The 12,851-nt window shown below is 53.2% G+C and overlaps 4 protein-coding genes across 4 annotated transcripts; all 4 read right to left on the reverse strand.

Moving 5' to 3' along the window:
* Positions 1-206: 206 nt before the first annotated feature.
* Positions 207-1,224, reverse strand: QC761_502770 (uncharacterized protein). Its single transcript, XM_062879514.1, has 2 exons — positions 470-1,224; positions 207-407 (listed from the first exon to the last, which is right to left on the reverse strand). Exons 1-2 carry the CDS (start codon positions 983-985, stop codon positions 372-374), a joined length of 552 nt encoding a protein of 183 aa, XP_062730319.1. The 5' UTR covers positions 986-1,224; the 3' UTR covers positions 207-371.
* Positions 1,225-3,069: 1,845 nt separating this feature from the next.
* QC761_502760 (uncharacterized protein) lies at positions 3,070-6,193 on the reverse strand. Its single transcript, XM_062879513.1, has 4 exons — positions 5,062-6,193; positions 3,495-5,008; positions 3,343-3,436; positions 3,070-3,284 (listed from the first exon to the last, which is right to left on the reverse strand). Exons 1-4 carry the CDS (start codon positions 5,441-5,443, stop codon positions 3,217-3,219), a joined length of 2,058 nt encoding a protein of 685 aa, XP_062730320.1. The 5' UTR covers positions 5,444-6,193; the 3' UTR covers positions 3,070-3,216.
* A 400-nt stretch (positions 6,194-6,593) lies between these two features.
* On the reverse strand, positions 6,594-8,412 carry QC761_502750 (uncharacterized protein; the record flags this gene model as incomplete). The annotated part of the gene is made up of 2 exons (XM_062879512.1): positions 6,594-6,687; positions 6,792-8,412. 2 exons carry the CDS (start codon positions 8,410-8,412, stop codon positions 6,653-6,655), a joined length of 1,656 nt encoding a protein of 551 aa, XP_062730321.1. The 3' UTR covers positions 6,594-6,652.
* A 1,887-nt stretch (positions 8,413-10,299) lies between these two features.
* Positions 10,300-12,582, reverse strand: QC761_502740 (uncharacterized protein; the record flags this gene model as incomplete). The annotated part of the gene is made up of 2 exons (XM_062879511.1): positions 12,493-12,582; positions 10,300-12,015 (listed from the first exon to the last, which is right to left on the reverse strand). Exons 1-2 carry the CDS (start codon positions 12,529-12,531, stop codon positions 10,300-10,302), a joined length of 1,755 nt encoding a protein of 584 aa, XP_062730322.1. The 5' UTR covers positions 12,532-12,582.
* Between the last annotated feature and the right edge of the window lie 269 nt (positions 12,583-12,851).

Genomic DNA, 12,851 nt, shown 5'->3' on the forward strand with positions numbered 1-12,851 from the left:
TGTCGTTCTCTGGCTACCTACCTGAGTCTCGGTGGTACACCGGCTGTCAACGCCGCCCACCTCATACTCTGGCCAATTCCTTGTCTGAAATCTCGACTAACGCCTTGGAGACTTGGAAAACACATGGAAGCCGTTGGCATACGTCAACCAGTACGCTCAACAGCGATCACCTCTTGTTCGGAATTGTTGGCACGCGCGTCCCCGACAGCTAGCAATCTCACAATTTGCGTATCCGTATCTGATGTGGCTGGTCACATCTCGTATTCAGTCATGGCTTAGACCGACAATGCATACCTTTTTCTATTTACATTTCCTGTCCATTTGCATACATCAAAAAGTGACTGGCGCACACACTAGTGCTCCCTATCTACCTAGTTGTTGGCCGTCTTGTCGTTGTAGTAATGGATCTGTCGGGGCAATGTCAGTTGGCACCATCTCAATCACTCAAGTAATTATGAGGGGAACTCACAGTATGGTCGGAGCACCCTGCAGGCGTCTGATAACCATAAGCGCCCGTGTTGATGAACAATTGCTGGTTCTTGCACACAAGCCAGGCTCCGACGTTCTGCCTCCTGATGCTCGGCACGCTCCACGTGAGGGTGTCTCCCTGCCACGCAAACGTCCCAAACGTCGACTTGGTCGTGTTGAAGAAGGTGGCCAGAGTACGAGGAGGGTTGGCCTTGTCGGCCGGCTCCTCCACCCAGAGATACAACGGTGGGTTGGATACCTTGTTGACTAGCTGTCCACCCTCGATGTTGAACTGTCCTGCCGTGGTGTGTGACTCGAGAACAGCGATGCCGGGAACATTCGCGGGCTTCGTCTGGAGGTATTTGTGATAGTTTGGAGGCGTCACGCCACGAATCCAATAGGCACCTTGCTGGAGGGTGGTGGGAGAGGGCGTGGAGACTGGTGTGTCTGCTTGAGCAACAGGTGAGGCTAGGCAGGCGCCCGCGCTGAGCAGGATGGAGACAATGGTTGACTTCATGGTGGTGGCGTTACCGACGAGAGAGTCTTGGGTTGTCGACAAGCTTTGAGATGGAAGGTTAGCTGCACCTCGGCTTTTAAGGGGTCCCTCGGTCGGAGCGACGCCGATCGGATGATCGAAGATCAATATAAGGCTCAATATATACACCGGGGCCTTTGCCTCCTGGCGAGCGCTTTGCTAGTGGAATTAACCTCTCCGCCGGTATTGAGCTGCTTTAATCCCGCGTCCCGTGAGAGGGGCGCTGCTTTGTGAACAGGAAAAGGTAGATCGGCTGCTCTGCTAGATCCGGGTAAATGGCCTCGACATGAAATGATCGATTGTTACTACCACATAAAAGAAACAGACTAATATTGAAAATATACAAGAAACCATGTCCTCGACACATGAATATGTATACCAATACAGCTCGTCCCGATGTCCCTGAACCCCTGAATCCTTCACGTAATCACCTCAGCCTCGCGATGTTCGCATCTCGTATACATTCTCCCGTCGCTTCCCTTTGGTGTGCATATCAGCAGGAGCCTCCACCACCGGCACCGTCCCGGAACTGATAGGTTCTCCCTCATAAGGACTCAGTGGCCAAGGGTTGTTGAGAGGGTGGTTACGTGTAGGAGGTGCAGGTGCAGGCAAGTCTTGCCCCCCAGACGGGCTTGATCATACTACTTCGGGTGCTTTCAAAAGGATTGCGCTCTGAAAAGGCCGGTCCCGGTGATGGACTCATCAGTGCCAAACCCCTGGGATGAATCGCGTCATAGTAATCCTGAGCTTGCTGGCGATTCTGCTTCTTCTGGCGGCGTCTGCAAAGAAACATGATGAGCAGAGTGAGAATGATGACCAAGATTAGTATCCCACCTATCACCGCCCCTGCGATGATGCCATGGGTCGTACGAGGCATGTCCATAGGTCGGGAGCTGGGTGTTGCCGACGCGGAAGGCAAGGGACTGGCGTGGATCATGGCCTGCTGCCAGTGTGGTCTCTCACCGCATCCGACCATGGTCTGGAACGGACGATCGTGATATGTCAGCGTGTTGCAAAAGATCGAAGCAGGATTGGTGCTGTTTGATCCAGGTCAGGTTGTTAGAGACGACGCCTCAAATGTTCTTAGGACACCGTACACGTACCAGCAGGTTGTATGTGGACCAAGATTATTGCAACGCCCACGACTGAAGTCACCGTTGTCTAAGCAGGCTGTGGCGACATCGCAACCTACTGATGTTGGACAGCAGCCCACATGGTCTTGAGCGGTCCTACAAACCAACCCTCCGTTGCATGTTATAGGCTTGTCTATTGAGCCATGTTAGACCAAAGCAAAGAGGCAGGGTTTGGAACGTAAGCAACGTGCTGGTATCGCCTTGAATATAGGCACAGGTAGTGAGGGCATTTTGTCTCAACAACAGGCCCCGCGGACTATGAGGAGGGTTTGGGGACGCCGTAGGAGCGGGTGCCTGTGCTGGTCCATGATCCCAGTCAGGAGCCTCTGTGTGCAAATGCGTGGGCTTTGCCGCATGCCATCTTGATTTTGGCGCAAGAGCACCTTGAAAGCTTCTATGGGCACCTTCGGGGACTCCGTGATGAGCTCCTCCAAAGTGGGCTTCAACTCGGAGGATGAGTGAGAGGAAGAAGAGCCACGTAACTCAGAAGGTTAAAGTTGGTACGGTCAAGCCCATGTCGGACATAGGTATTCGCAGCACTGGACGAGTGGAAATGAAGACATTCAGCAATTCTGTATCTTTGATCCACCTAGTGCTTAAAGGGCTTGCGAAAGTCTGGCCCGACAGTCTGGCCAGGTCAACTGAGCGGGGCAGAACAAAGACTAGATCTCCACAAACACCTTCGGTAGCTGGTGCAAGCTAGGTTATGAGCTCCTGGGAAGCTTTATCCAGAGCCTCATTCAGAGACCGACCATGTGTGCCGTGGCGTACGCGTTCTCTCAACTACAAAGAAAACCTCGGGAATTTTGCACAAATCAGGGCATTTCTGTCCTACCTAGTAGAATGCTGACTTGAGTACCTCGATTGCGAGCTGGCCAATGCACCGGCATGTGTGGGAAAAGGGGTAATTCAGGGGTAACCAAGATTTGTTCCTATAGCACGGCAGAGAACTCTAAATGGCCAAAAATGTCTCATTTTCCCCACCGAAACCAGCTATTATTAAGGTGCTGTTATTCTATATACGTATTCATTAGGCATTATTTCATGTCATGGCATCTGTGCGAACTTTGGCTCATTGACTCAGATATCGATCCATCTCGCCATCCATTTGTCAACAGCCTCCTTGGCCTCATCAACCAGCCCAAGTTCTGTCAAACTGTTAGCCACCCCATCCAAATGTTATCGGAGCCATCAGACGAAACTTACCCAAAAGAAGCTGAACACCACCTCTGATACCGCTCTCCAAAGCAGAGGCAATCCAAGCATGCGTGTAGCTGGTGTGCTCGCCGACAAAGATCAACTGTGTCCATGTGTTAGCTTTTTATCATGTCAGTCTTGAGCAAGGCAGGAAGACGTACCCCATCATAAGTCTTGAAGTACTCGGGAATATATAGCTGATGCTGTCCAATACTTGGGTTCGCCCAGCCACCCCTGGTGAGCTCGTCTTGAGCCCAGCACCGCCTGTTGTACCGACCAGTGTACAGCTTCCTCGTCTCCTCGCCGTGGATCTCGGTCATGGCGTCCAACACATACTGGACGTGCTCTTCTTCTGACAGGGACTCAAGCAGCGCGCCAGTGTCATAACTCGCCAGAATGGAAGCGGGCCCGGTGCCGTTGATGTTGTAGGATGGGTAGCAGATGGAGCCGATACCGGGGATGTCGGTGGAGGTGCTGCAACTGCCGAGGATGGGGTTGGCGTACTTCTCCCAGAAGCGCGTCTTGTACTCGAGGGCGACCTTGCAGGCGTTGGCGTACTCGAGCTTGCGGATGGCGTTGGAGATGGTGGCAGGGAGGGTGGGCATTCTCCAGGAGCGGACGACTGAGAAGGGAGCAGAGATAATGGCGTAATCGTAGCCGGCAGAGGAGAGCTTGGACTTCTTCCCACTGCGGGGGTTGCTGTCTCGGTAGGAGAGCTGGACCTTCTTGGAACCCGTCTTGGAGTCGGTGGAGAAGGCAACACGCTCGACGGCGCGGTTCATGATGGTATCCTTGTTGACCAACGGGTGAAAAGCCAAGGGGAGACGGTTGAGGCCGCCATCGATGGTCTTCCAGGAGGCGGCTCGGAAATAAGCGCCGCTGTAGATGCTGGACCAGTAGCTGTGATCGCTTCCGCCAATAACATCTGTGTCGTTGAGGCTACCTCCAAGATGGTGTGTCAGGAAAGCAAACTCGGACCACGTATCACCTCCAAGACCCTTGAGACCGTTCTCGATCCAGTCCTTGTGAGCCTTGAACATGTTGTTGGCCACATCCGCATACACACTGCTGGGAGGCATGTACTCGCTCAGGGCCGCAGCCAAAGCGATGGTCGAGTTGTCCCGGGGCATAGAAGGGGTCCCCAAGGAAGGATCGGCCGCAATCTGGGCAGAAGTTGGTGGCAGACCGGATGGGAGCTTGAAACCGTTCCTGTAGACCAGTCCGTTTGGTGAGCTCTGGTACCAAGGCTGGAAGCTGACGGTGAGGTTCTTGCTGTTCCTGTTCAGTTTGTTGATCTCCTCGGCGACCTGGAAGACGATCTGAGAGTCGGTGATTTCGAGCGTGCTGTTGGTTGCTGGATCATTGTAGGTCCAGGGGAACCGCATCGGGCCCATCTCCTGGTAGGAGTAATCGAAAGCCTTGCCGCGCAGGTACTCGGTGTGAACTCTGCCACCAAGACGGTTGCCGGCCTCAATGATCTTGACATTCTTGAGGCCCGCTTGAGTGAGGACGAGATAGCTCATCAGCCCAGACATGCCGGCACCCACAATGGCGACCTCCTTCTCCTTGGCGGCCTTGACGTCAATGGGCCCCGGTTGTTGGTCCTGGAGGAGCTTGACACCCTCGAACCAGGGACCAAGGGTTTCAATTCCCGTGGCATTGGTCATGGCGATGGCTGTGGATCGTTAGCAAATGAGGTGCGTCTTGTTTCACCAGAGTTGAACTGACCAGCTCGCTTCTCTGCTCTCTTTGCGTGGCGATTCTCGAGGAGCTGAGGCTCACTCCTCCCCAGAAGCTGCCCGGCGGAGTTCCAGGCGGAGAGGCATCCCCCAGACTCAGACCTCTCGGGAAGCTTCCACACAAGGCGTGTCTCCTGTCTCTTTCCCTGGATCTCGCCCACGGTGTGATGGGCATCTCTAGCAGAGAGAGATGAACAAGAACCGTAGGAAACGGTGACAGGACTGGCCACGTCTCTCTCGACAAACAGGTGGATGTTGCCAAGGCGAGAGGTCACGGCATGGCGAGTCTCGAGCCTAACAGGGTGGCTGTTGAGGTTGACTGAAGCAGCAGCAGCACCTCCGAGGAGGAGGAAAGATGTAAAGCCGACCATTGTGAGGAGAGGGGGGTGGTGGGACCTGGTCGTTCTACCCGGAAGACAGTCTCAGCAGGCCTGGGGCTCGGGCTCTTTTATACGGAAGGGTGCCCTTAACATGGCCGTGCCGGCTTGCCATCCCGAGCTCGGAGAGGTGAAGCCTCGGAACAGGGACGAAGAGTCCACCCACGCATAATCGGATCAATTGCTCCATCGATACACGGTTTCCCTGTTGAGGTCAGGTGCGGGATGGACGCCTACCCGACAGCTAACGCCCGTATGTGTAAATCTTTGACAAATCGTGCCTCTCCCCCGCGAGGAAGGCGAATACCTACCCTGGTGTGTTCTGTTCTGATTGACTGCTTTGGGAGAAGATGGAGGGGCGGTTAGCAGCGTGGGTGGATTGGATCCTTGTCAGACTTTGTCCCCGATCCCTCTTCACCATCATACCGAAGGATCCGAGAGGTGCTCTTTTGCGCTGTGCAGTTGCAGTAGTTATCGGGTCTAGTAGATATCTGCATATCCTGGGGAAGTTCGCTTGGAAGACGACCGTTGTTATCCGTATCTTGGCCCCCATGCTGGTGGAGCGCCCCCCCATTCCTGTTCGGGAAGGTGGTTGATTTGTCAACAGCAGGACACAGCTAAAGGAGCAAAACTCCATCTTGTTGTCGTGATAAGGCGCGTTTTTCTTGATTCGTTTGTTGCAATTGGTCATGGGTTGTCAACGGCTTCGTTGATGTTATACCAAAGGCGTAGAGGGACCCGTCTCTGATTCCGAGGTGGTCAGCCGGGAGAACTCCATTTCCGAGTGAAAAGGCTACGTAAGGTAGCTTGCGTAAACAGATACAAATCTACCTACATATCTTTCCATCCCATCAGGGGCGCCTTTCGCATCATCGTTTAGCTCGTGTGCTAATAAGTCTCTCGTACTTCGGGTTGCCTGCCGGTTGTACGAGCAGTTTCGATGAGAAGTTCCGTCGTGTCTAGCTAACAAAGAAGTACCATCGTGAAGGTTGTTATCTCGCTTGCCCATGATGAAGCAAAAAGCAAATTGGCAAAGGTGGCTTTGGCAATATGAAGTAAACAAACAGAGTATAAAAATAGGGGTGAAAACCGAGGCCTGTCAGTCGCAATGAGCCGGTTACATTGGGCGCAAGGCGGGTAAGGTAAAGGCAAGGTAGGCACCCTACCTACCGAGCATTGCATGGTGCTAAGGTAGGTACCAGATCACGCAATTCGAACCAGAGTTTTGATCTGAGAAGCTATAAGTAAGGCATGAGCAGAGTCTCATCCCCCTAGATAGGGTCTAGTCCCAGTACCCACACGTTGATAGGTCTTTATCAATGTCCCTCGCCCCGTGTCAAACTCCTCCCATGAAACCTTGCCAGCCAACTATTCGCCATCATCACTCTGATTCTCTTGCCCCAGATCATGAAAACGAAGACCATCATATTATTTACCACCAAGATAGGGACGAAAGCCGCCACAACAATCGTGACATATCCATGCTTGAGGATCCAGTTCAACAGCTCCCCGCTAAAACCAAAGCTGATGGCCTGCTTGCCAAGGTTCATGATGATGAGCATCTCGCTCAAGTTGGCATTGTACGAATCAACCGCATAAGCCAATGTGAGTGTGAAGTAAAAGTAGCCAGCCCACTGGGTGATACCGATCGCGATGAAGTAGCATATCCAGTGGAGATCTCTGGCTGCAGCCATACCAAAGAGAACTTGGCCTGCTGGAGCGACAAACGCGGCAGGAATGAGAACCCCCAGTCTCATTTCGGCTTCTCTGACGCCCCCATTCCTCCTTGTGAGCCTCGCGGCCAGGATATCGGATGCCGGGAGTAGAGGAAGAGCAAGGCCAAAGCCAATAAAAGTCGCAATGGCGCTCAGACCAGAATTTGTCTCGGGCCAATTGTATGGGGGCTGGACAATCTTCAACGGGAAGACGAAGTTGAAGGAGAAGCCGCACAGTCCAATATAGATGCCGTAGGTGGCGATGACCCAGAAGGTGGAAGGAACCAAGAGATGGGTGAAAGCTCTGAATGGCATGGCCCAACAGTCACACGTGTAGTCGAACTTGTCCGGGAAGATGCTGAGCTGCTGTTTCCAAGACTTGCGCCGAGGAAGGACAGAATTGCCCGACAGCTCTGCAGTCTCTGGCTGCTGCTCCTTCTCATTGCCTTCTGCCGTGGTCGCAGCCGACGTCACAACCTCGAGGTTGCTCCCGCTTGACGACCCACCTGACGGAGCAACAGGAGCTCTGAAATACAACGACTCTTCCACAAAGAGAAAACACAAAAGCAAAAGCGCGCCACCAAAAGCCAGCTCGACATAAAAGAACAAGTTCCACGAATACCCGGCCGCAAGCATAAACCCGCAAAACATCGGCCCAGTCGCTCCCAGACACAAGGCAACCGTATACCACCCCAACTTCTTCCCTCTCTCGTGCAAGAAGAAGATGTCATTCACCAACTGTACCGGCAACGCCTCGCAAACCCCGCTCCCAAAAGCATGCACAATCCTCCATGCTAGCAAACCCCCATACGTCGTCGATTGACTCGCCCCGATGATCCCCCCGATATATGCCACCAGGCTCAGCAACATGACCGGTCGCCTTCCGTACCTCTTGTACAACGGCACCAAGATCACACTCCCAAAACCGAAAATCAAGTTGGGGTAGTTCACCAGCCCTGCCGCCGTGTTGGGATCGACGTTGAACTGAGCGGACCAAAGCCCGATGTACACTGCCGGTCCGAGCAAGGCAGAGATTCCCAGGAAGGAAAAGGCGCAGGCGCAAAACATGATCATATGTTTCTTGAACTTGGTCCATTGTAAGGGGTCGTTGGGGTCGGCCGAGGGGACAGGGAAGAGGGCCTGGCCGTAGTGGGTTTCTTCACCCTCTTTGGCGGCGAGGCTCACGGTGCCTGGGATGGACTCCTCGTGAGCGTGGCTGTGGGGATCATGGCGGATGGCGATGGCCATTTTGGGGGGTGTGTGAAAGAGGGCAATGTGCTTTTGTCAGATGTCTGTCACCCAGATTACCAAACTGTTGACACAGACGGCAGCAGTGGTATGTCTTGACACTGGACATAGAAGAAAAGGTAACCAGATGGCACCCGGGGAAGGGAATCAGGAGGATGTTATATGTAAATCCCATCGAGAATGATCAGCCGGCCACGCGAACGATCCTGCAAGATATATACATTCCATCCAACCCCCTCATTCAACAATAGCAATAGGAGAGTTGGACTGACACCACCGTCCTTCCTCGGACAATGACAAGGTGAACTGGTTGCACAACAAGCACTACCGCCCTTAGGAATTACGCTAGTAGCTGCCGTGACGACATTGTAAGATCTACATTCGGAAGATGGCAATCTGCAATGGCACGAGCCAATACTGGCACACACACACGTATATACAGTACCGCGGGAGGATGTCAGCCGGTACACCCACCTCATCTGCACGAACCATGCTCCAGATAGTGGGCATACTCAACCACGTGGTGAATGTGTATGTCAGGGATGCCCAATCCCCCCTCATTTGCCTTTGTTTGTGACTTAGCGATAAATCAAAACGGCACGAGTAAGATACATGCTCACCGTGTAACCTTGGTCGCAAGGGAAATCTTGGGGGTAAAACCACAAGACAACATCGATGCCATGTCCACAGAGAAGCATGCACCTACTCGGACGGATTAAAGGATCAAACTGGATGACATTTACCAAAGTCTATACATCAAAATACGCCTCAATCTCCTTCTCTGGCTGTCAGATTTGGAGATTGGAGGTACCGGGAGTGTGTTTCCTGCCAAGAACATGGTGGCAGACGGCTGCTGTCTATCTGACCTGAGAGTGTCGGCTTGGAATCCGACATGCGTTATGCTGTTGGCTCTGAACTGTCCGCTCCATGTCCATTGGATTCACCTGTCACACGGCATGTTGTGTTTATGAATAGTTCTCGTCCAATGTTTCTGTAGGTTCTCCGCTTTGGGACGGTCTCTTTTGATCTGTTGGCCGTTTATTTCAGAACTTGTTCTGGGCCACCGGACGTCCAGTATAGATACTAACATGATTTTGTACGACCAACGAGCTTGTGGAACCAACCCTAGTGCTCGAAATTGTGTTACTACCTAGGTAGATCTGTGTTTAATGCGAGAAGTTGGGTTCTGTTCGAGAACTGACATGGTTTATATTAGCCACGGCTTCAGTAACGGGCAGCTTATCTTCCGCAAATCTCTACGAAGCTGGTTTCGTAAAAACACTAGCACATACCGCACATAGAGCTGTACAACAACGTGGCTCGGAAATTCAATTCAGGCAGTCCGAACGGGCCTGAGAAATCCCTTTGTGTGTCTGCGATGTACTTCACGTCACCAAAGAGCAAAAAAGGGCGTGTCTAACCCGCTCTATCAAGCTCAAACATTTCCTTGGTTCGTCATGTTGTGTAACCCCAACATCAAAAAACATCAACGGTCAGATCCAATCGGCGGCTATTAGAACGGCCGAATGGCCCGTCCCCCTCTTGCAGACGCCTTCGGTAGACGCTCAGGGACACCTGGCCAGAGGGTCTCGGGCAAAGACGGTACTGTGTTGATAAATCACGAACTGCGTGGATTCGATGTGTTCCAGAGAATTGTTTTTTAGCATGATAGGATTCATGACTGCATTGAGCCGTCAAAAATCTTGTTATCAGCGATGAAACATCACCGAAGAAGGGGACAGATTAAAAGTTAGGAATTAAACCGGCATATAGAACTCGGGATCAGGTGTGCAATGTGCAAGACTCCATCCGAGGGTATATATCTATATTTACATATGAACCACCCAAAATCTCTTCCTGGGGGTATCCCGCTCAAAGTAGCAGGCCTTAGGCAAGGAACATGAAGGCCCACCCAGCCACTGCAGCAGCCAAAAGACCAGTGGCGGCACCGGTCACACCGGCGCCGCTGGTGTCGTCTCGGAACTCTTCAGCGGTCGTCTGCTCGCAGATGCCCGAGTCCTTGAGCGCATCGGCGGGGACATAGACCTTGGGAACGCCGTTGTTCATCTTCATTTCGATAGTGCCCGACATGCCAGCCTGGTTGGACTGGCAGGTGAGGACCTCAACGACCTTCTGATCGGCCTGGAAGCCGCCAACGATGAGCGGATGTTTGCCGCCCTTGGAGCTGTTGTTGGTGATGCAGAACACGATCTGACTGCCGTAGGAGCCCTTCTTGGTGCAAAAGTAGTTGCTGTTGGCCTTAAGGATCTCGGAGGCGGTGTTGACATAGTCCTTGTCGAGCTTAATGATATGGTTGCGCACCTTGTTGAGCGTAGCGGTGAGCTTGTACAGGGGCGACTCCTTGTCATAGCCGGACTGCCAGAGAGGCTCACGGTTGTGAGGAGTCTCGAAGCCGTTAAAGTGCTGCTCCTGGCCCTGGTACACGGTGGGAACGCCGTCGTTGAGGATAACGTAGGTCATGGCGTTCTTGGCAATGGCCATGTCGCTGTTCTTATTGGCGAAACGGGGCATGTCGTGGTTCTCGACAAAGGTGCCCAGGGCAAAGGTGTCATTGCAGTTGTTGATGGCCTGCTTCTTGATCTGGGCGAGCTTCTCGAAAGAGCCACCGTTGAAGCCGTCGACGAGCTTGTAGTAGTCGAGATAGTTGGGCATGCCGGGCAGGAGGTCCAGAGTCTGGTAGCGGCAGAAGTCCTCGGTCTCGCCCGTCAAAACCTCGCCCCAGGCAAACACACCGGAAGACTTGACAAAGCCGGGCAAGAACTCGTCGTTGACGTGCTTGGCGGCATCGATGCGGAGACCGTCAATGGAATAGTTGCTGACAAGACCCTTGATCCAGCTGTTCATCTCCTTGATCACGAATTCGTTGCGGGTGTCGAGATCGGCAAGGGCAACGCCATAGGGATAGAGCCAGCAGTCTTGGTATTCGGTGGCGTTCAACCAGCCCTTCTCGGTGACGTTGCAGTAGGGATGGAAGTACTTCTCGTCGTTGAAGGGGTTGAACTTGGAGTAATCGATCTTGGGGGGGGGCTTGTTGTCGAACTTTTGCGCCATGTGGTTGACGACAACATCGGCCATGAGGTAGATGTCGCGCTTCTTGAGCTCGGCCACCAGATCCTTGAAGTCCTTCTCGGTGCCAAACTTGTCGTTGAGGGCATACAGATCCGTGGTCCAGTAGCCGTGGTAGGGGTCACCGACGGCCGTGTGCTCCTCCATGTTCTTGTTGATGGGGCTGATCTGGATGGCCGTGAAGCCCATGTCTTGGATGTAGTCGAGCTTGTTGATCAAGCCTCTCCAGGTGCCACCGCAGAACTCGTGGGCCTCACACTCGTGGTCGATGGAGCCATCGGTGCGGGCATAACGGTCAATCATGACCTGGTAGACGGACCGTGTCTTCCATTCCTCAGCGTCGGCAGCAAGACCGAGGCCAGAGAAGGCCAGACTGGCAACGCCAGCCAGGCTCAAGAGTGAAGCTCGCATGGTGGGTGTCTTGCTGTCAAGCAGAAGCTGAGAATATCCCAAAATAGGAAAGCGACGATACTTGTAAGACCGGGCAGTGAAAAGCTGGTTCGGATGCACCGGTGTCTTCGGCCCAATATTTTTTTCTTCTTCTTTGTTATTTATGCTTAGTGAGTGACTCGGGTCAGATACCCCCTTCTTTCTTCGTCTTCTTGCTTCTCGTCCTAACACATTGGGGCCGAAAGGCAAAAAAAAAAAAAAAAGAGTGTGAATACGCCTAAGACGGCGTTTTTGGGAATGTGTGTATAAAGCGAATGTAGGGAATAAACAGCCGTTGAGGTGTCAAAAGATGACTGGCGTCAGGTTGGACAGACTCTGGGGAAAATAAAAGGGGGGGGGCCCAGGGGGAGGGAACACCGCGTCTCTACAGGACGCTACGGACACGCTTTTCGACCCGACACCACTGTGCTGGGCATGTCGGGAGGGTCCCGGGGACACCGGCCAGTGGTTGACATTGGGGAGAAGGGGGCGGGGGGAGGGGGGGGGGTGTTCATGGGGTGTCCATGCAACGGGACGAGATGAGAGATGAGGAGATGAGCCTACCAGCCAAGACAGTCCAAGAAGAGGCTGGACACTGTGCATTGCTTGCGAGAATGGGGAACCAGTAGGGGACCCCTGCCACGCCGACTCGTGTCAGTCGAATGTTGATCTATCCGGTCTCCGCTTTGAACTGCAGGCTTTTTCTTGGACTGAAATTAGGGGCGTTTCTGTTTTTCTCATGTAACGGTTCTGCCGGCGGCAGTGTTGCAGGAAGGCATCCGTACCTACTGACTAACATGACTTCCCAGTTCTATCTACCGTGCACATCTACGGTCGGGATAAGCTTCTGAGTCGTGCGGTGTTGAAGAGGCACAGAGGGTTAAGTCATCCTGCCGTTGAGCCAAGCCGTTGTCGGGTGTTAG

Source organism: Podospora bellae-mahoneyi, chromosome 5 (assembly GCF_035222275.1).
Source record: "Podospora bellae-mahoneyi strain CBS 112042 chromosome 5, whole genome shotgun sequence".
Classification (NCBI taxonomy): Eukaryota; Fungi; Ascomycota; class Sordariomycetes; order Sordariales; family Podosporaceae; genus Podospora; species Podospora bellae-mahoneyi.